At 47.3% G+C, this 19,683-nt stretch overlaps 4 protein-coding genes across 4 annotated transcripts; 2 read left to right on the top strand and 2 right to left on the bottom strand.

The window, feature by feature from the left end:
* The first annotated feature begins 8,556 nt into the window (after positions 1 to 8,556).
* LOC134417464 (histone H1.11L-like) lies at positions 8,557 to 9,297 on the top strand. The gene has a single exon (XM_063154722.1). It carries the CDS (start codon positions 8,557 to 8,559, stop codon positions 9,229 to 9,231), a length of 675 nt encoding a protein of 224 aa, XP_063010792.1. The 3' UTR covers positions 9,232 to 9,297.
* Positions 9,298 to 9,579: 282 nt separating this feature from the next.
* Positions 9,580 to 10,135, bottom strand: LOC134417478 (histone H2A-IV-like). The gene has a single exon (XM_063154738.1). The coding sequence runs from the start codon at positions 10,098 to 10,100 to the stop codon at positions 9,711 to 9,713; it is 390 nt and encodes a 129-aa protein (XP_063010808.1). The 5' UTR covers positions 10,101 to 10,135; the 3' UTR covers positions 9,580 to 9,710.
* A 269-nt stretch (positions 10,136 to 10,404) lies between these two features.
* On the top strand, positions 10,405 to 12,373 carry LOC134417481 (histone H2B 1/2/3/4/6). Its single transcript, XM_063154741.1, has 2 exons — positions 10,405 to 10,916; positions 11,670 to 12,373. Exon 1 carries the CDS (start codon positions 10,457 to 10,459, stop codon positions 10,835 to 10,837), a length of 381 nt encoding a protein of 126 aa, XP_063010811.1. The 5' UTR covers positions 10,405 to 10,456; the 3' UTR covers positions 10,838 to 10,916; positions 11,670 to 12,373.
* Positions 12,374 to 19,127: 6,754 nt separating this feature from the next.
* LOC134417477 (histone H2A-IV-like) lies at positions 19,128 to 19,602 on the bottom strand. Its single transcript, XM_063154737.1, has one exon. It carries the CDS (start codon positions 19,565 to 19,567, stop codon positions 19,178 to 19,180), a length of 390 nt encoding a protein of 129 aa, XP_063010807.1. The 5' UTR covers positions 19,568 to 19,602; the 3' UTR covers positions 19,128 to 19,177.
* Positions 19,603 to 19,683: the final 81 nt, after the last annotated feature.

The following is a 19,683-nucleotide window of genomic DNA, read 5'->3' on the forward strand; positions in this document are numbered from 1 at the left end:
GTTGGACACCGTCCCACAGCTGTGCTCGCATCCCGGAGCAGCTCCTTTCCCCAGCCGCTGCACCCTGGGCAGCCCGTCCTGTCCGGGCGGGAGCGCCGCGGGGCTGACAGCAAAGCTGAGATTGCTTTTCCTCTTGGCACGAACTCTCTGTCTCATCTGGATGTTGAGTGGAAAGGGATTGTACGTGGAACTTTTCTAAGTGTGGGAAATGCTGAAATAGATGAAGTCTCGTGGTTCCAGGATTTTTTTGTTTTTGTTTTTGTTTTTGTGAGATGAAGAGAATCTAAATTCTTGATGGATTTTTGCAAATGGGTCATCTCTCTGCCACTGATTGCCTGTTACAATCTTCTCCCTATTAGGCATTGATGGATATGATATTTTGCATGGAGAATAAAGCTGTGTGCCATTGAAAAAGATAGTGAGTAACAGCTGGGATCACCACCAGAAGGCACAGCTAAAAACAAAAGTAAAAAACCAAAAAACATCAGCAACAAAAAACCCCTCAACATACAAATACCCACAAACAACAAAAAAACCCTAAAAACAAACAACCCCCCAAAAAACACCAAGAAACAAAAAACTCCCCCCCAAAAAACCCAGAAACAAACAAAACCTCACCACCACAACAATAAAAAAATCACACCCTAAAAACCCATTCAAAATTGACCCAGGCAGTATAAATCAGTTTTTCTTTGGGAGTTGCTTATCAAACTGTGTCTGTAATGAACAAAACCATATGAGCCCCCACAGTTAGTCTGATGTCTTTCTAGAAAAATTTCTATGAAGAGCTGTGAATGAGTAAGCTGAACTCATTGCTCAGGGTGGATGTGCCCACATGATATCAAGGAAATAGGAAACAAAGAGAAACATTTGCACATTTCAGACAGGAATTTTAAAACATTTGCACATTTCAGGCAGGGATTTTAACAACCTTTTATTCTCTTAAAATACTTTATTTCCCGTAGGAGCAGCCCACAGAGATATTTGACCACCAGTCTGTTCCTCTCCCGACCTTTCCTGTGCTTTCAGATTTATGGAACTACTGATTCCCTGAAGACAGAATGACATTTGGAAGGAAAGTTGGTCCCCATTGCCAGTTCCACACGATGGAAAATCTGAACCTGGGCCAGATGTGCAGAGCAAAATTGCTTTATTCATGACAGTAACAGTGTGCAGGCAGTTTCCATTGCAGTTCTGCTTGTACTTCTGCCTCCAAGAGGACTCTGTTCCCACAAGGAAAACATACTTCTTGTTGGTTGGACGTTCTTTCTCCCTTTTCCTTTGCCAGACTTGAAGGTAATTTGTTTTTCAAGTTTTTTCAAACTTGAAATTCTGCACCACACCTGCTGGTTTCAACCCCTTGACCTCGGGGCTGCATTCAGTCTCGGGTTTTACCTTCCACATTGTGCCTGTGGGTCTCTGGCTCCCCTGGCTCCAGCTCACACCAAGCCACCCCAGCAGCCTTGCTCAGTGACCCCCGATGGTGTGGCTGTGCCAGGTCACTGTCACAGTCCCTGCCCCACTCACCATGTGCATTAAAAATAAAAAAGAATCATAGCAATTCAACAGATTGATTGATTGGTCTGAACTGAATCCTGAAATTTTTCTTTAACTGAGCTCAGAAGTTATCAAAAACTTTGTGGTGTGGAATGATCAAGGAACTATTTTCCTCTTGCTTTGAAAAAAAAATTAAACTTGAAAAAATCTGAGTATTTTTTGTAAGAAGGCAATAAAAAAAAAAACCCAACCTAAATTTCCTGCCTAATGTCTTCCATGGATTTTTTTTTTATTTTAAGAGATTGGTGTTCTATCTGGCCTTTAAATCTCCATGAATACAAAAATCTTTTGTCATGGGCAGGAGTCCTTTGCTGTAAACTGAACAGTATGTAATGATAAGTTCTTCCCTATTGAGACATGAAGTTTTCTTACTCATGTAACAATGTATTATGGTTTAGAATATCATGATAAATAAGTTTTTAAATAAAAAACCATCATGCGTGGACAAAAGGTGTCTTTCAAATCACACAAAGTCTGCAATTACATCAAGGTCAGGTTGGAGTTGCCATGAGTAACTCTGTGATTTTAGTTATGGGGGGTATTCTTGTACCAGAAGCACCCAAAAGTCAGAATTAATTTATCTGCACAACATGTGTGAGGTAGCACAAGCATCAGGAAGGGTTTGAGAAAACACTGAGGTTACTGTGCAGACTGAGGCAGCTCAGGTGAAAAACAAAGGTAATGTTGAGCTTTGCAGCCACAGGCTTTGTGCATGACCTGGTCACCGTGTTTGGGGTGAGCACAGACAGGCTGCACTCCTGCCTCCAGCTGCACCTGAGGGATGGATGTGCCCACGTTTCCTCCTGAGCAAACACTGACAGTCAGTCACAGCCACAGTTCACTCAGGGAGATCAATTGAAGGGCTGAAATGGATGGCTGAAAACTGTTCAGAAGGGTCAGGAAAGAAGGGTGGGGGCAGGTTGTCTTCTATGTGAAAACAAAAAAGTGGACTGATTGCAAAGGACTTTGTTAGAAAAACAGGACAAACACCTGAGAGCTTCTGGGTACAAAACTAGAGGCCAAGCCAAAAAAAGGAAACCTCAGTGTCAGTATTTACCACCCAAACAAAGGAAGGAGGATGCTGATGAAGCTTCTTTCTCCAACTGCAGGTGCCATCATATCCACAGGCTGCTGCTGGGGCACATCAGCCAACCTGACATCTGCTGGAAACGTGGCACAGAAAGCCTGGATAACTATCCAGGAGACTCCTAGAGCATTTTGAAGATAAATTTTTATCAGGTGAAAGCAAGTCCAACCAGAGGAGAAGCATTACTCAACCTGCTCTTGCCAAAAAAACATTAACTAATTGAAGAGGTCAGGAATAGCTGCAACCTGGGCTGCTGCCTGAGCCCAGACTTGTCACAGATTTGAGGGATATGAGTCAGGCAAAGCACAGAGACAAGATATTTATTTTAGCAAACATTCAGTTGCTTAATAAAATGGGATATGTAAACCCATTGAAAACTGCCCTCAGGGATCAAGGAGAAGGTTAATTAAGCCTGAAAGTTATTTAAGGACATTTGTCCCATGGAGCAAGTGCACTTGATTCCCATATGTAAGAAAGCAGGCTAGGAAGGTAAAAGACCAATATGGCTGAGTAAAGACTTTCTGGTCAAAGTGAAGTGCAAGAATAAATGCACAGACAGTGGGAGCAGGGACATACCCTGGGAATGATATAGAGTGCTGACCAGATGTGTAGGGATGGAATCAGAAAAGCTAAAGTACATCTGTAACTAAATGTGGCAAGGGACATGAAGAATAATGAGGGCTTCTGTAGGTACACTGGCCAGAAAAGGAGGACTAAATAAAATGGGCCTCCCAATAAAAAAGAAAGGAGATTTAGTGACTGCTGGCGTAGAGAATACTGAGGCATCCCACAAATTTTTTGCCTCAGTTTTCACTGGCAGTGTCTCTTTCCCATCTCCTTATTCCGTCAATATCAAGGCATAGAGCAGGGGAACAAAGTCCCTCCTCTGATGAAAGAAAATATCAGGTTCAAGACAGTCTGAGGAATGTGAATAAGCAGAAATCCATGGTCTCTAAGGGGATTCATCCCAGGCTCTTCAGGGAATTAGCAGATATAGTTGCAATTCAGATGCTGTGTAATATTTTCACCAATAACAGAGTGGGATGGAGTGCACCTCAACCAGTTCATGGGTGCCACCAGGCTCAGTGGGGCCACTGATACCCTGTAGGGAAGGGACACTCTGCACAGGGACCTTGGCAGGCTCAAGGAGTGACCCACGTGAATCTCATGGAGCTCAACAATGTCAAATGCACGGCCCTGCACCCAGGCCAGGGCCATTCCAAACACCAGGACAGACTGCAGGGTGAACTGATCGCAAGCACCCTGCACAGAAAGACTCAGAGATGAGGCTGGATGAAAATTTGGACGTGAGGTGGCAATGTGCATTCGGTGCTCAGAAAGCCAGTGGCACCCTGGGCTGCATAAAAAAGAAAGCACAGCTAGGAGGTCGAGGCAGGTGATTCTCTTAATTCACTCCACTCGAATGAGAGCTCACCTGGGGCTCTGCACCTACCTCCAGGGTCCCCAGAACAGGAAAGACTTGGAGGAGGTCCACAGGAGGGCCATGGGAATGATCAGGGAGCTAAAACACCTCTCCCATGAAGAAAGGCTGGGAGAGCAGTGGTTGTTAGGCCCGGAGAAGACAAGGCTCTGGGCAGACCTTTATCAGGAAAACAGGGCAACCCTGACAATGAGGAGAAATGATGCATCTGACTCCATTGATATCAGAAGGCTAATTCATTTCTTTATTATACTATATTATTCTATATTATATTACACTATATTACACTTCATCTAAACTGAATCTGCACAAGCACCCAACTGTCCTCCACTGCCCAGAATCTCGTGACTGACTGCTGACCAACACTCTGCACACGTGTTTGATCCTGACAGGCCAAGGAAACAAAACCCCATCACTTTGGGTAAACAGTCTCCATATTTCATTCTACTGTGGCACAAACACAGGTGCAGCAAATGAGATAAGAATTGTTTCAATTATTCTTTTCTCTGCTTCTCTCAGGCTCAGAGAATGTGAATCCCACAGACCTCAGTGTGGCCTTTTGACATATGAAGAACATTTATAAGAAAGACAGAGAAAGACTTTTCACCAGGGCCTGTAGTGGCAGGGGAAGGGGCAAGGTTTTAAAAATGAAAGGAGTTATACTAAATAGGTTCCAAGGAAGAAATTTTTCATTATGAAGGTGGTGGGACAAGAGCAGTTGCTGATGCCTTCATTGGAAGATTTCCAAGCCATGTAGGATAAGTCTTTGAGCAACCTGGTTTAGTGAGAGGTGTCCTTGCCCATGACAGTGATGTTGGTCTAGAAAATCTTGGAAGGACCCTTCCAGCACAAATCATGCTGTGATTCTGTAGTGCACCAAATCACATGAGCTCATAGGAAGGACCTTCCTGAAAGCACTCATCCATACCAGAATAGGAGAAAAGGGAGTTCTTGAATTTCTGACTGAACTTTGAAAAAAAATCATGGAATCATAGCATTATAGAATAAGCTGAGTTGGATGGGGTCCATCAGCACCATAAAGCCCAACTGCTGGCCCTGCACAGGACACCCCAAGAGTCACACCATGTGCTGAGAGTGTTGTCCAATCACTTCCTGAGCTCTGCCAGGCTGGTGCTGTGGCCATTTCCCTGGGGAGCTGTTCCAGTGCCCAGACACCCTCTGGGTGAGAAACGTTTTCCAACCTCAACCTCCCCTGACTCAGCTCCATGCCATTTCCTTGAGTCCTGTCACTGGTCGCAGGAGTGAAGAAATCAGCACCTGCCTCTCCACTTCCCCTCATGTGGAAGCTGCAGACTGCAATGAGGTCTCCCCTCAGTCTCCCCCACAGGCTGAACAGGCCAAGTGACCTCAGCTGCTCCTCATACAGCTTCCCCTCCAGACCCTTCACCATCCCTGTGGCCCTTCTGCCGATGCTCTCTAATCACTTCATGTCTATTTTTTTATAGTGGCACCCAGACTGCACACAGCACTGGAGGTGAGTCTGCCCCAGTGCAGAGCAGAGGGGACAATCCCCTCCCTTGCCCAGATGGTGATGCTGTCCCTGATGCCCCCCATACAGAGTTGGCCCTCCTGGCTGCCAGGGCACTGCTGGCTCATGTTCAGCTTGCCATCTACCAGGACCCTAAGGTCCCTTTCCATGGCACTGCTTTCCAGTGCCTCATTCCCCAGTCTGTACACACAACCAGGATTTCCCTGTCTCAGGTGCAGGTTCCAGCACCTGCCCTTGTTAAACTTCATATTGTTCAGGATTGCCCTTCTCTAATTTGTGAAGGATTCTCTGCAGGGCCTCTCTGCACTGGAGGGAGTTGGCAGCTCCTCCCAGCTCAGTGTCATGGCAAACTTACCATTCCTTGAGCCCTAAGGGAGATGATGAACAGAACTGGGTGAGGAGGGAGCCCTGCAGAACCCCAGCAGTGACAGCCTGATGTTCCCCAGTCCCTGTGACCCTTGGTGCCTCAGATGTCAGAGCCAGCCTGGCCATACATCAGGCCCTGGCTCCCTGCAGAAGGGAGTGCCTGATTAAAATCACCTTTCCTTTCCTCACAACAGAGATCTTGATGTGGGGCACAGATGGTGCTGTTTTGGGGGCCCTGTGCCCCAGAAGGGCTCACCTCATCGCCTGTCTGACCCTCTACCTCCAGGGCCTCACACCTGCTGTAGAAGGTGCCAGTCCACTTGTTTTGTGTTCAGAAGGAGCAGGAAGGTTCCTCCTGCTCCACCACTTCCAAATATCTTTGTCCACTGTATTTAAAAAGTGTTCTGTAACCAGAGGATCAAGGAAATCCCTGCCTGTGCTCCTGATCTTCCAACCAACCAGCCCAGGGCCAATTGGCATTTAATAAATGGTCTGTGAGCTTGACAGTTCATTTTAAGGGGAAAATAGAAGACAGATGTCATTTTGTTTTTACTGAGTACATCATAATATTTGAAGCAATTATTTTCTTAAAGTTAGTTCACCCATTAATTAAAGGAATTAAACAACTTGCTTCTCCTTCCCTCCTCCAACTGAAAACCTTTGCAAGATCTCTTTCCATTTCCTTCTTTGCTTAGCCTAAAACTGTCTATTATTGTGAAAAACAAAATTTTAAAAGTCCACAGAGGTGGTCAAAATTTTGGAGGACCAGGAAAAGTAACTTTCAGGAAAGCACATAGAATGTTCTAGGAACGTGCTGCTACACCAGGTGCTGGGAAGTAGGATAGAGGCCCAACCTGAACTCAGGAAAATACATTTGCAAAGGTTAAAACAAGGTAAATGTAAAGGAGCTAGTCACTTGAGTTATTAGAATGAGTTAAAATACAGAATTTGAAGGAAAGCTGTATGCTGCAGAATTATCACCCAGAAATTTCCCCCCCAGTGGTGCAGATCCTTCCCAAGAGATTAATTTCTGTGCCAATGTAGTTCACAAGCCAAAATTCACAGTGGGTTCAGCAGGTGAAACTACCACGAAATATACATCAGGACAAAACCAAATGCACATAATCTTGTTTTTATCCTCTCTCACATGATGTTTTCCTGCTGCCTCTCTGAAATGCCACCACATCTCCTGACAGTCCTCAAGTGCACCCCAGCCAAGGTAACCAAGCACCCCTGACACGTTCATAAAACTGACCCCACCATCATCAGAACTTTAGAAGACAGTCTATGATATTTTATTATAAAAAGATAAAGTGAAAGAAGACAAATAACTGCATTTACAATCATTTGAATCAATCACCTGGGTTTCCAATGTTCCCACAGTGCACCACAAATGTTCAAACATGATTATCCAGCTGCTATCCAACTCATCTCAAGAAAAATCTTTTTTATATATATTCAATTTATCCCATATCACAGTAGTCATACATTGGAAAAGGCCACACCATTGCTTCTCTCAGCAGTTGTCAGGAAGAAATTGTTTGCTTAATCACTTGAATTACATAATTTTGTTACAGAAATGCCTGCAGCTTTACATCTGATTTTTCATAACGAAGACATGTATGTTGTATTTTAATTTTATTTTGTTTTTCTTTTTGTAAAATCGGTGATTGTGGCTTACAAAATTCCTGAATTATAATGTAAAAGTAAGCAGAAAAATAAACACCACCTTAAAATAAGAACATACAAATGAACGGGTTTATTTACTGTGCATCATAAACATGAGCGTTTTGGATAAAAATGGGAATACAGTTCATCAAAATAATAATGCAAAAGAGCAGAAAACCCAGGGGACAGAGAAGCTACTATATGTATGTATGTATATATATGTATGCATAAGTATTCTGGGATTTTAAAGATAGATTATTATTTAAGAGAGCTGCTTTTCAAGTAAACGCTTCTGGTGAAAATTGTCTTTCTTTTACTTTTTAACAAGTCCTACTAGAGCTAAATAGGGCACAGTGTCCAAATGTTTCATTATTTTGAAGAGCTGCAGTCGTGTTATGGAAAACAACTCATAACTCAGACACAGAGCCGAGTGACCACCTTGTGTTACTTGCAGAGATTCAAAGCTAATTTACGCTAAGATAAGGTCTCGAGATTACACCCTTTTTGCAGCACCTCGATGAAAAACCCTCTCAGAAACAAGTATCCGATGTCACTGAGGCAGCGGTGCCAGAAGCAAAGTTTTAATTCAAAAGGAGAAATAAAAATCTTACGCTCCAGCTCTGAGCGCAATCCCCAAACTCGGGGATTACCGAGCTGCCTAAAACTCACCTCAAGTCCCCCCTGAAAGAAAGGTCGCAAGACAAAAATGCTCTCGCTTCTCAGCAAGAACGCCAAGAAAGGGGGTGCCGCGCTCCGGTTTTTTTTAGGAAAAAGCAATTTTTTTGGGAGGCGAGAAACACAGCGCGGGCGGCGGGAGGGCCGGGGGGCGGGGCGGGGGCGGGGCCGGCGCGGGAGTCCACCAATCAGCGCCCGCCGCGCCTCTATAAAACGAGGCGCCGCCGGAGCCGCCGCGTTCGCAGCGCCGCCATGGCCGAGAGCGCCCCAGCCCCCGCCGCAGAGAGCGCGCCCGCCGCGCCCGCCAAGGCCCCCGCCGCCAAGGCCGCCGCCAAGAAGCCGAAGAAGGCGGCGAGCGGCTCCAAGGCCCGCAAGCCCGCGGGGCCCAGCGTCACCGAGCTGATCACCAAGGCCGTGTCCGCCTCCAAGGAGCGCAAGGGGCTCTCGCTCGCCGCGCTCAAGAAGGCGCTGGCCGCCGGCGGCTACGATGTGGAGAAGAACAACAGCCGCATCAAGCTGGGGCTCAAGAGCCTCGTCAGCAAGGGCACCCTGGTGCAGACCAAGGGCACCGGCGCCTCGGGCTCCTTCCGCCTCAATAAGAAGCCGGGTGAAGTGAAGGAAAAAGCTCCGAAAAAGAAAGCTTCGGCAGCTAAGTCTAAGAAGCCGGCGGCGAAGAAGCCCGCCAGTGCCGCTAAGAAGCCCAAGAAAGTGGTGACAGCGAAGAGCCCCAAGAAAGCCAAGAAGCCGGCAGCAAAAAAAGCAGCGAAGAGCCCCAAGAAGGCGACAAAGGCTGCCAAGCCCAAAAAAGCGGCGGCAGCAGCCAAGAGCCCGGCGAAGGCAAAGGCGGTAAAGCCCAAAGCAGCCAAGCCAAAAGCTGCAAAGGCAAAAGTGGCCAAGGCAAAGAAGGCAGCGCCGAAGAAAAAGTAAGCCCTTCACTGGAGAAGTCTTGCTCCACATTTAAACCCAACGGCTCTTTTAAGAGCCACCCACATTTTCTTGAAAAGAGCTGAAATTATAAAATTTGGTTCGCAGTTGAATAAGTTGCAGCTTTAGAGAAAAAGCCCTTACAATACTTAGGGAAATTCAATATTTTTGTGGACCAAAACGGCTGAAACAGTTCGTGTAATTTTCTTTAATGAACCTAACAGTTTAAGAAAAAGCCTTTGTGATACTTCCGGGATTTTGCTGGCATTTAGAGAGTAATTTCAATGCCAAGTGGGGGTAGAGTGTCTGTTGGAACCCATATACAAGAGGGATGATCAGTGAAGGGGCACTAATAAATTCAGGTACACGTGATCAGTTTTTCAATGCTTAAAAGCAATTTAGCCCTTTTATGAGAAAGTTGGTGGCTCTTAAAAGAGCCTTTGGGTTTCTCTTGGTTAAACTTGGCAGCCTTTGATCAGTGCTCACTTGGCTTTCACCTTGTGGCTGTCGGTCTTCTTGGGCAGCAGCACGGCCTGGATGTTGGGCAGCACGCCGCCCTGCGCGATCGTCACCTTGCCCAGCAGCTTGTTGAGCTCCTCGTCGTTGCGGATGGCGAGCTGCAGGTGGCGGGGGATGATGCGCGTCTTCTTGTTGTCGCGGGCCGCGTTGCCCGCCAGCTCCAGGATCTCGGCCGTCAGGTACTCCAGCACGGCCGCCAGGTACACCGGCGCGCCCGCGCCCACGCGCTCCGCGTAGTTGCCCTTGCGCAGCAGCCGGTGCACGCGGCCCACGGGGAACTGCAGCCCGGCCCGCGACGAGCGCGACTTGGCCTTGGCCCGCGCCTTGCCGCCCTGCTTCCCGCGACCCGACATCTTCCCTGCAGCGATTCCGCAGCGACGACAGCGACACAACCGGCACAGCCGCGAGAGGAACTCCGAGCCCGCCGCCCCGCCTGCCTTATATACAACCCGGGCGGATGGGCAGCGCCTGCTACGATTGGCTGCGAGAGAGAAGTTGGTGCCGCAGCCAATAGAAAAGCGAATCCAAATCTGGCCAATGGCGGGTCCCGGCGCCGAGCTCGGAGCTGACAGACAGCCAATGGCGAGGCGGCGGTGTCGCCGGAGCTGCTATAAAGGCGGCGGCTGCCGAGGCGGTGCCGTTGCTGCTGAGCGCTGTCGCTGTGCGTGAGTTGTTGTTGTGAGGAGCTGCGGCTGCTGCTGCTGCCGAAATGCCCGAGCCGGCCAAGTCCGCCCCCGCGCCCAAGAAGGGCTCCAAGAAGGCGGTGACCAAGACGCAGAAGAAGGGCGACAAGAAGCGCAAGAAGAGCCGCAAGGAGAGCTACTCCATCTACGTGTACAAGGTGCTGAAGCAGGTGCACCCCGACACGGGCATCTCGTCCAAGGCCATGGGCATCATGAACTCCTTCGTCAACGACATCTTCGAGCGCATCGCGGGCGAGGCCTCGCGCCTGGCGCACTACAACAAGCGCTCCACCATCACCTCGCGGGAGATCCAGACGGCCGTGCGCCTGCTGCTGCCCGGCGAGCTGGCCAAGCACGCCGTGTCCGAGGGCACCAAGGCCGTCACCAAGTACACCAGCTCCAAGTAAATGCTTGGCTAAAACCTGCTGAACCCAAAGGCTCTTTTAAGAGCCACCCACTTTCTCAGTAAAAGAGCTGTACCACTGAGTAAGGAACGCTTTATTTTCTCTTAGTGTGTAATCTTAGTTCTAAGGGGTTTGGGTATTTTTTTTAATTTCGGGGGGGGTTTTTTTAGGTTATTGTGTTTGACATACTACTTAAGGGCTGTTTTGATAAGATACTTCTCTGGGATTTACTGCTTTTTTTTTTTTCCCCGCAGCTACTATATGGCTGTAAAGGCGGTTTTAAATCGCTGGTGGGGTTTTTCCTTTTTTTTTTTTTTTTTTTTTTTTTTTTTTTTTTTTTTCTTTTTTGTTGGTTTTTTGTATTTTCTTTTAGGATTTTTGTTCTGAGTTTTATGGTTTTTTTGTTTTTTTGGTTTTTTTTAGGTGATGTTTTCATTTACTTATGGTTTTCACAAGTTTTAATATCACCTTACTGTTGCAAGTTTCCATGTTATGTCTGTTGTAAATTGAAGGATAGGGAACTTACTGTCTTTTTCTGGCCGGGAGGGAATGGTAATTATCCATGGATACTCCTCCATGCACAGCATTGCTGTTGTCGCATCGGCCACACGATGGTGCTCAGCCTCTGCCGTTTTTGGGGGTTGCGGTTATTTTTGTCACAGAAGCGAGAGATGAGCACAGCGCGCTGTACTAGAAAGGAATTTAGGCGGCGGTAAGCTCTTGCAAATAGCCCGATATTGATCAATATAAATCAGAAGCACTTCCTAAACGCCTTTATCACCATTTGTCCTTGTAATCTTTCTCTTAATGTCTTTTTTTTTTTTTTTTTTTACAGTGACTTGCCCAGCTTCTCCCCGCGTCTGCTTTGGGTTCTCCTTTCAAGGAAGAAAACACGGGAAGATTGGTTTTTGTTTTTTTTTAACTTTTCTGTCCTTTTCTGCATTAATCTGTCACTAATTGTTATAAAAGTACGAAATCCTGAGAAACTCGACACTCTGGGCTGACTTTGTCGGCTCCCAGGTCTCATCAGGCAGCCGCTAATGAGGCTCAAAGCGCAGGCGTTCTCAGGTCCTCCCTCTCATCCCCGGGTAATTACATGCCACCATGGATGCAGATCAAAGCCATTATCGCTTCCTAACTGGATCTTAATAATCCTGAATTACAACTATATATTGTGAACTTCCTGTACATATATGAATTCATACAGGGACCACGGAATCACAAAAGTGAATTTTCTAGAACTGACTTGGATATCCTTTGGTGGGACAGGTAATGAGACAGACACCACGTCTCTAATAAATCTGTCTCCTATTACTTAGAAATGTTAATTTCAGTTTGAAGGCTTAGGGGGACTTCTCAGACTGGATTTCAGATATCTGGTGGGAAGAGGCGTTCTCCAAACTCTTCTTTATCAGCTTGAAATGGGGTTTTGCAATCTCTCCAAGGGCTTTAGTGCAAACTCTGAAGCACAGGTTGCTTATTCTGAATGCCTGTGTATGCCTAATACCTGAAAAGATTAATAAACCATTGTATATTCCACTCTAGGCTTTTCCGAGCTTTCCTGGGCCACCAGAAAAGCACAAAGAAATGCTCCTGTTGTCGCAGTTGGAGATGGCCACCAGAAGGGTTTGTCAGTGGCCATTCTGTAGATAATCAGCCTTGTGAAAGCCCCAGTTCAGAGCAGAGCTGCCCTGGCACAGCCCTGCTGCCCCATTGAAGGCAGGAGTTCAGGGATGCCTTTGGCTGCCCAGCTCTGAGTGTTCGTTTTCCTTTTCCTGTGTTTGTGTGCTCCACGTTGCACACTGCATTGGGAGCCACCACAGAAATTCTGAGGATTTTTTCATTGATTGTTTCAGTGTGTGAAATTGTTTCTAGGCCTAGGAAACTCTTCACTAAACAGAAACTAAAATGTTGCTGATTGCTTCTTTCAATTTAAGTAAGAATGACAAGGCAATTTTGGGGGCTATGATGTGAACAAAGCAATTGTTATCAGGTCTGATTGTAGCATAACTCTAATTATTTTAACAGTGCTGAGAGCAAAGTCCCTGAGCTGACAAAGAGCTACTACCATAGAATTTTTTTTTTAACTTGATCTTTTCACCAAAGGTAAATGTAGTAGGATTTCAACTCAGCAAAATAAACAAATCTTAAGAATTTCATGCCACAAGAGGATGAACCCTCAAAACAACTAATGCAAATAGTGTGAGTATAAAATCACATGACAGCTTATTCCTCCATAATTCCCTTTCTTTCCTGTCCTTTCCCATTTCCTTCAGAGCAGTTCCCTCTGTACTCCCAAAGCCCCGACCCCAGTGGGATCCCCCAGCAGAGCGAGAGGCTCTGCCCAAATGCAGCACCCTGCTGGAGCTGGGGCTGCTGCCACCAAACCATGGGGGAGCAAAGCAGAAACCCCTCCAACAATTCTCCTGCCCTGGGCTCCTTCTGCAGATGAGTTTCCAGCTCAGTGAGTGAAAAGTTCCTTTGTGCAGTGTGCAGAGCAGACAGGGCTGGGTGTCCCCACACAGGAGCCCCCTGCAGCAGACTGCAGCCCAGATTGTGTCTGTGCCACCATCCCATCCCCAAATACAAGAATCCAACTCTTGGTGCTGGGCCCTGCATGTCTCATTGATGGTTTTGGTCACTGGGCTGAACTCCTTCTGAAGTTATCTCATTCCTGGGATCAGTTCCTTGCTCCATCTTCATCCTGCTCCTGGCTTGCCAGTTTCAGCTTGCTCAGTGTTTGTGACACCATTTTTATAAAAAGTTTACACTCATCACCTCGTGTGCCCTGGGGCTCCAACTTGCTCATCTTCCTGTGCTAAGCAAAGTCATCAATCCCAACAATTCTCAATATTGAGAAGTGTTTGAATGTGCAATCTATAAACAGGCCCTTCATGTTGTCTTTTAATCTACCCTGCATGTTTACATTCAAAATACCTCCTGATTCACAGCATCTGAAATATGGGGAATGTTTACTCTTTGTAACACAAACATTTTTGTCAAAATATGTTTTTATATCAGCAATTTTTAATATCTCAGATGATCCGAGTGACATTACAGCTTAGTAAGTAACCAGCAAAAAAAGAACACTGAAGACAAATACAACCAGTTACAAAAAAATTCCTCTATTTTTATTTTTATTAGGATAATAAAATTATTTCACGCCAGGAAGACCATATTTCTTCTCCAGATTACCATTCCTTCAGAAAAATTTCTATTTATTAATAGTCATTTTTTTAAAACAAAACACCCTCTCTACTAATTTCTGCAAAATGAAATACAGCAGCTGGGCAAACAAATATCTGTATTCTCTAGTGAACTGACTGAACAGTGAATCAGAAATGAGAAATAGATGCCATACACCTGGACCAAAACCTGAACAAGTCACAGACTGTCTGTAGAAATTTTTTGCTACTTCCTGGGGTTTTGGGGGTTTATGAAGGGTTGTGGTGACGTGGATTTTTTGTGTTTCTTTGGGGTTTTTAAATATTTGTTTCATTTTTAGCAATGAAGTAAAACAATATCTGCTCTCAAACCTGAATTTCTTTTTTTTCTTTAATGGCCACAGAATGTAATTACCTGACACCCAAGACAAATCATTGCAACATTACTTTCCCAGAGGATTTTATTTCCATTCTAAATAGAAAATATTACATTTTAAAATAATTACAGTTGTGGGAGAAAGAATTCACTGCAGCTAGGGAAAAATATTTGGTGTTACACACACCTTGATGTAATGTTTACAGTGATGAGAACTGGTCGAGATTAGGTGGTAAATGAAAAAAAAAATTGAGACTTCAGGTTGCAAATACCTGGTCTAAGGGTTGTGCCGTTCAGAGAGCAGCACAGCCAAGACAAGACACAAATCTCACAGGAGGAGAGGCTGGAAGTGGGTGGGAATGCAGCTGGGAACTTCTCCCTTGGCAGCCCCAGCCCTGTGAGGGAGGAGGGAGCACTCACTGAGCAGAGGCAGCTCCTTCCCCTGGGCTGGGCTCACAGAACCAGGGGCTGTGTGGGTGGAAAGGCTGGTTTTGGTTGGATTTCTTTCATGCTTACAAGGAACCTAATTATTTGACTGCAGCCCTATCAAAAAGCTTATTTCAAAAGCATTCCTTGTCAGAAATGATAGAAGGTATTAATCTAAAATGTTCATCTTTTCATTTTTTCCAGTGAAAAATCTCAGGGAGCAATTATGATCATAATTCATTTTACAACTAAAAATCAAGTAGAATAAATAGAAAAGAAGTAGAATAAAAAAAGTATCAGAACAGATGGGAATTTTAATTCCACGTAAAATCCATAAACTTTTTGTACTTGCACTCCTGCTTATATTGCATGTAGATGTTTTTACTTGCACAGGTTGTAGGAAAATGGAAGAAATAATTCCTGAAATAAGAAGAGCACACAGCGTGTTACATCTGAAATCTGAACTTGTAAGAGATGAAAGGATATTGTGAAATTCCTTTTGTGCAGTATCAGAGCTGTGAAGAAATGCACACATCTCTGGTGTGCATCCTCTTTTCCTTTTGTAGCAAATAGCAGCCCCTCAACAATAAACATTCTGAGCACTCCACGTGATCAGGTTTTGGGGTTTTTTCCCCTTGTGCTCTTGGGACACTGCCAGGTCTGTGAGTTCAGTAATTCCACTCAGAAAAGAAGACACAAATCACCCCAGGAATGGCACAGGCCCAATCTGTCACCGTACCAAACCACCTTTACCCAGAGCTGCCTCCCCCGTGCTCCGACATCAGCAGCTGCACTGACGGCACCGCAGGCACTCCTGCCAGCCTGGGCTCAGCTCAGCTGCCCCTGGAAGCCAAATTTACCCGGGTCTGTTCTGCTCTCTGCATGGGGGGGGCTTTGAAATCGCTGCTCCCAGCCCCATGGGAGAAGGGAAATGGTCACATTCCACAGGCAGCTGGAGCTCCTGGAGCTTCAGCCTGAACTGGCACTTACAGGTCGTGCAAAACCTCACAGGATGTGCAGCACAGGTGTTGTACTTCAGAGTTACCACTGCAGCTGACATTTCTCAGCAGGGAATGGCATGGTATTGAGAGGAAGAGCAGATTTTTCTTTCCAAACGAGCTGTGGGTCTGCTGGTAGGTAAAACCAGCACTGGGATATAAAAGAAACCATGGGAAGGATTCCACTGATTGATGGATAGAAAAAGATATTTGCTTTTACAAAAAACTTTAGGTTTACTTTTAAATAAAATAAGTTTATTTTGTTTGTAAAGAATAATAAAATAAATGAAATAAGACATTGAGAGATGAAAGAAACAATGAGGAAGAAAAGCCTAAATTTCCATAAGAAATAAAAATTAAAAGGGACGTTTATACATTAGAGGGAAATTTTTGGTATCAGGTGTATCTCAGCTCTGCACCTCTCAAGCACCTCAGCCAAGGGGGAGGAGAGAAGGGAAATGCAGCTGGGAAATTAGGATAAAAAGCAGGCTGCATCCCCCGAAAATTTGAGAGATCCCAGGGAAATGCCCCAAGGCCTGTCCCTTTATCTGAATAAAGATAGAAACGACTCCCCTGTCTCCTTTTCGGACATAACGGTCTGGGGTTTGTGGATTAATTTTCCTAACAGCACAGGAAAAAACAGGAAAGTGACAAAAAGCTGGGATTAAATGACAGCATTTATCTGAAATAATGTCTTCTATTCTTCTTCACCCTGCAGGTTTGTTTCTCGACAATGGTGAGGTGAAAAATTACTTTAAGTGGTGGCTGGGGTGAACCTGCAGAGGAAATTCCTTGTTTCTGGATGTAAAACTCCAGGGCCCTGCTCTGCCCTTCCAGGAGATATGCCAGCCCTTCCTTTGCCCTCTCCCTTCTGTTCCCAGGGCCTCTTGCACACGAGGTGTTGGTGGCAGCCACAGAGCAGCAGGAGCTGATGAGCTCCTAATCCCAAAGCTCCCCATTCCCACTGTGAGGTGCTGCCCCATCCTGTGTCACCCTGCATTTCCCCACTCCCAGGGGCGGATTAGTCCTTAAATCACCGTCCCTGCCCCAGCGCAGGGAGCAGGAAAACGCCTGCTTGTCACGGCCTGACCAGCAAACCCAAAGGGTTTTGTTGTGGCTGCCGAAATGAGCGTTCCTGCCGGGAATCATCCCCTCTTTCACTCCCTCCCGCTGCATTTATGCAGGAACGGGATCGCGCAGCTCCAGCCCAGCTCTCCTCCTTAACGCCCCCAGTCCAGCTCCTGGGATTAAACCACAAAGGCACAACAAAGCAGGAAGCGAACCGAGCCCGAATTGGAGCACGACTCCGTGTTTCACGGCGCGGGCAGGCGGTCACTGCGGGAGCCGCAGCGAGCGCCCCGTTCCCCGCCCGCACGGAATCTTCCCTCGGGCACGGCCGGGGATGCTCAGGGCCGGGATGCGGCACCGGCGGGGCCGGGGCTGCCCTGCCCGAGCGCCTGTCCCGGCAGAGCTGGAAATGCTCCCATCGGCACCTTCCGGCCCGTTCTGCTGCTCCCAAACAAGCTATGCTCAAAGTCCGTCTGCGCCCATCCAAGGGGCTGCGGGGCTCACTGCTGGGAAATACATTGATTTTCAAAGCGCTTCTGCTCGCTTATCCCGCGTTTGGTAAACCACATCTAGGAAGCATTTTCACAAGAGTGTCTGGCTGAACAATATACATTCGAGGTCCTGCAACCCTTCATAATTTAGACCTCCTGTAGCCTTATATTTAATTTATGGCTTTATTCCCCATGCATGTAACTCGAAACTACAACTGCAAAATAACCGAGCACGTTCTTTAGCAGAAAAAAACGAGAGGAATTACTAAAATAATAGTTATTAATTGTATACCTTCTTGACCACTACCGCTGTCCCCTAATAGCAGATCATTCTTTTAAAAGGGAAACAAACCCATAAAATTGTTCTGTGGAAACTTCTACCATCTACAAACTAGAATTTTATTCCAGCGTTCACACAACATGGAGATGATGCACGCACGGTTTTTCTGAGCAGTCTTTCCCGTTGCTCACTGCAATTCAACATGCAGGGCTGTCCCATTATGTGGAACAAGGTGGCACAGAGGGGAGTGGGGAATTCCTTCCCCTGCGGGAGGGTGAATTCATCACCGACTCACCTTGAGGAAAGTGAAATTCAGCGAGCACACACACACACACACACACACACACACACACACCAGGTCACGGGTGCCAAGCCGCATCTCTTTCCCCGTCCCGAGGACAGCGATGGCCAAGCCGTGCCCGCGTTCCGAGCCGCTGCCGTCGCTGCGGTGCCGCAGCCGCAGCACAGACGGAGGCGCCGGGGCCGAGCGGCCGCTGCTGCTGCACCCAGAGCCGGCGCGGGAGGCGCGGGGAACGCGGGCCGGGAGCGGCCGCGCCAAAGGCAGGAGGAGATCGGAACCCAGCAGCGATTTGACTTTAAAGCAACACCGTGACCTGCCGTAAGAGCAGCAGCTTTTCCAAGAACGACTCGCTTGCTCCCAAAACCGAGCGCCGGCTCCAAACTCCCCATAGCACAGGGAGAAGAGGGCGTGGATCCAGCGATCAGCGCCAGAAAAACGAAATTAAAGCGATCGCGCTCTTTCCAGTGTAACGCCGCGACCACTAAATCACATCAGAGCTCCCTGGGAGCAGCGGCAACTCCTCCCTGCCTGAAAACTTTCCCCGGTGTTCCACAATTCTGCCCAGGAAAGCCGCTGGCACTCACACAGGAGTGTTAAAAGGCAGCAAAGGCGGATCAGTCAGGGGCCCGAGGCTGGGAACACCCGTCCTGTTGAGAAAGCATTTGTTCAAGTCACTGCCAGGACTGCCTGACACTATTCTGAGCTTTTTTTCTTTTTTTCTCCTGCGCGATTTGCTTTCCTTTCAGCTCTCCTTTCTCTGAAACACGAAGGTGCAACAGAGATCAGCTCCTTTTAGCGCTCGCAAAGGAAACAATCCAGACTGCTGAGACTTTATTGATGTCTCCTAACACGTACCTAACAAAGCACAACAAACTCGGAGCGGGCGGGCCAGAGCACGGGATATTTCCGCCACTAAAGAACCCACACTTCCCACTGCTAAAACTCTGAGAAAGTCGATTGATTTATATATTTAGAAATTTTAAAGAGCCATAAAGGACGGAAATTCACCTCGGTGATAAAAACATGGGTTCTTTGAGAAAAAAAAAAAACCGCCTTTAAGACAACCTCTTTAAAGAAACAGAAACAAAGAAAAGCAGAATTAGAGACTTGAAGAAAAGACAAGTTACGTATTCCGGTTTTCTCCGACTGAAAAACCAAAATGAAGTGACTCAGCACTTTAAGAGGAATGTGGGCGGCTCTGAAAAGAGCCTTTGTTTGGTGATGAGCCTCACTGAGCATTTACTTGGCTTTCACCTTGTGGCTGTCGGTCTTCTTGGGCAGCAGCACGGCCTGGATGTTGGGCAGCACGCCGCCCTGCGCGATCGTCACCTTGCCCAGCAGCTTGTTGAGCTCCTCGTCGTTGCGGATGGCGAGCTGCAGGTGGCGGGGGATGATGCGCGTCTTCTTGTTGTCGCGGGCCGCGTTGCCCGCCAGCTCCAGGATCTCGGCCGTCAGGTACTCCAGCACGGCCGCCAGGTACACCGGCGCGCCCGCGCCCACGCGCTCCGCGTAGTTGCCCTTGCGCAGCAGCCGGTGCACGCGGCCCACGGGGAACTGCAGCCCGGCCCGCGACGAGCGCGACTTGGCCTTGGCCCGCGCCTTGCCGCCCTGCTTCCCGCGACCCGACATCTTCCCTGCAGCGATTCCGCAGCGACGACAGCGACACAACCGGCACAGCCGCGAGAGGAACTCCGAGCCCGCCGCCCCGCCTGCCTTATATACAACCCGGGCGGATGGGCAGCGCC

Source organism: Melospiza melodia, chromosome 4 (assembly GCF_035770615.1).
Source record: "Melospiza melodia melodia isolate bMelMel2 chromosome 4, bMelMel2.pri, whole genome shotgun sequence".
NCBI lineage: Eukaryota > Metazoa > Chordata > Aves > Passeriformes > Passerellidae > Melospiza > Melospiza melodia.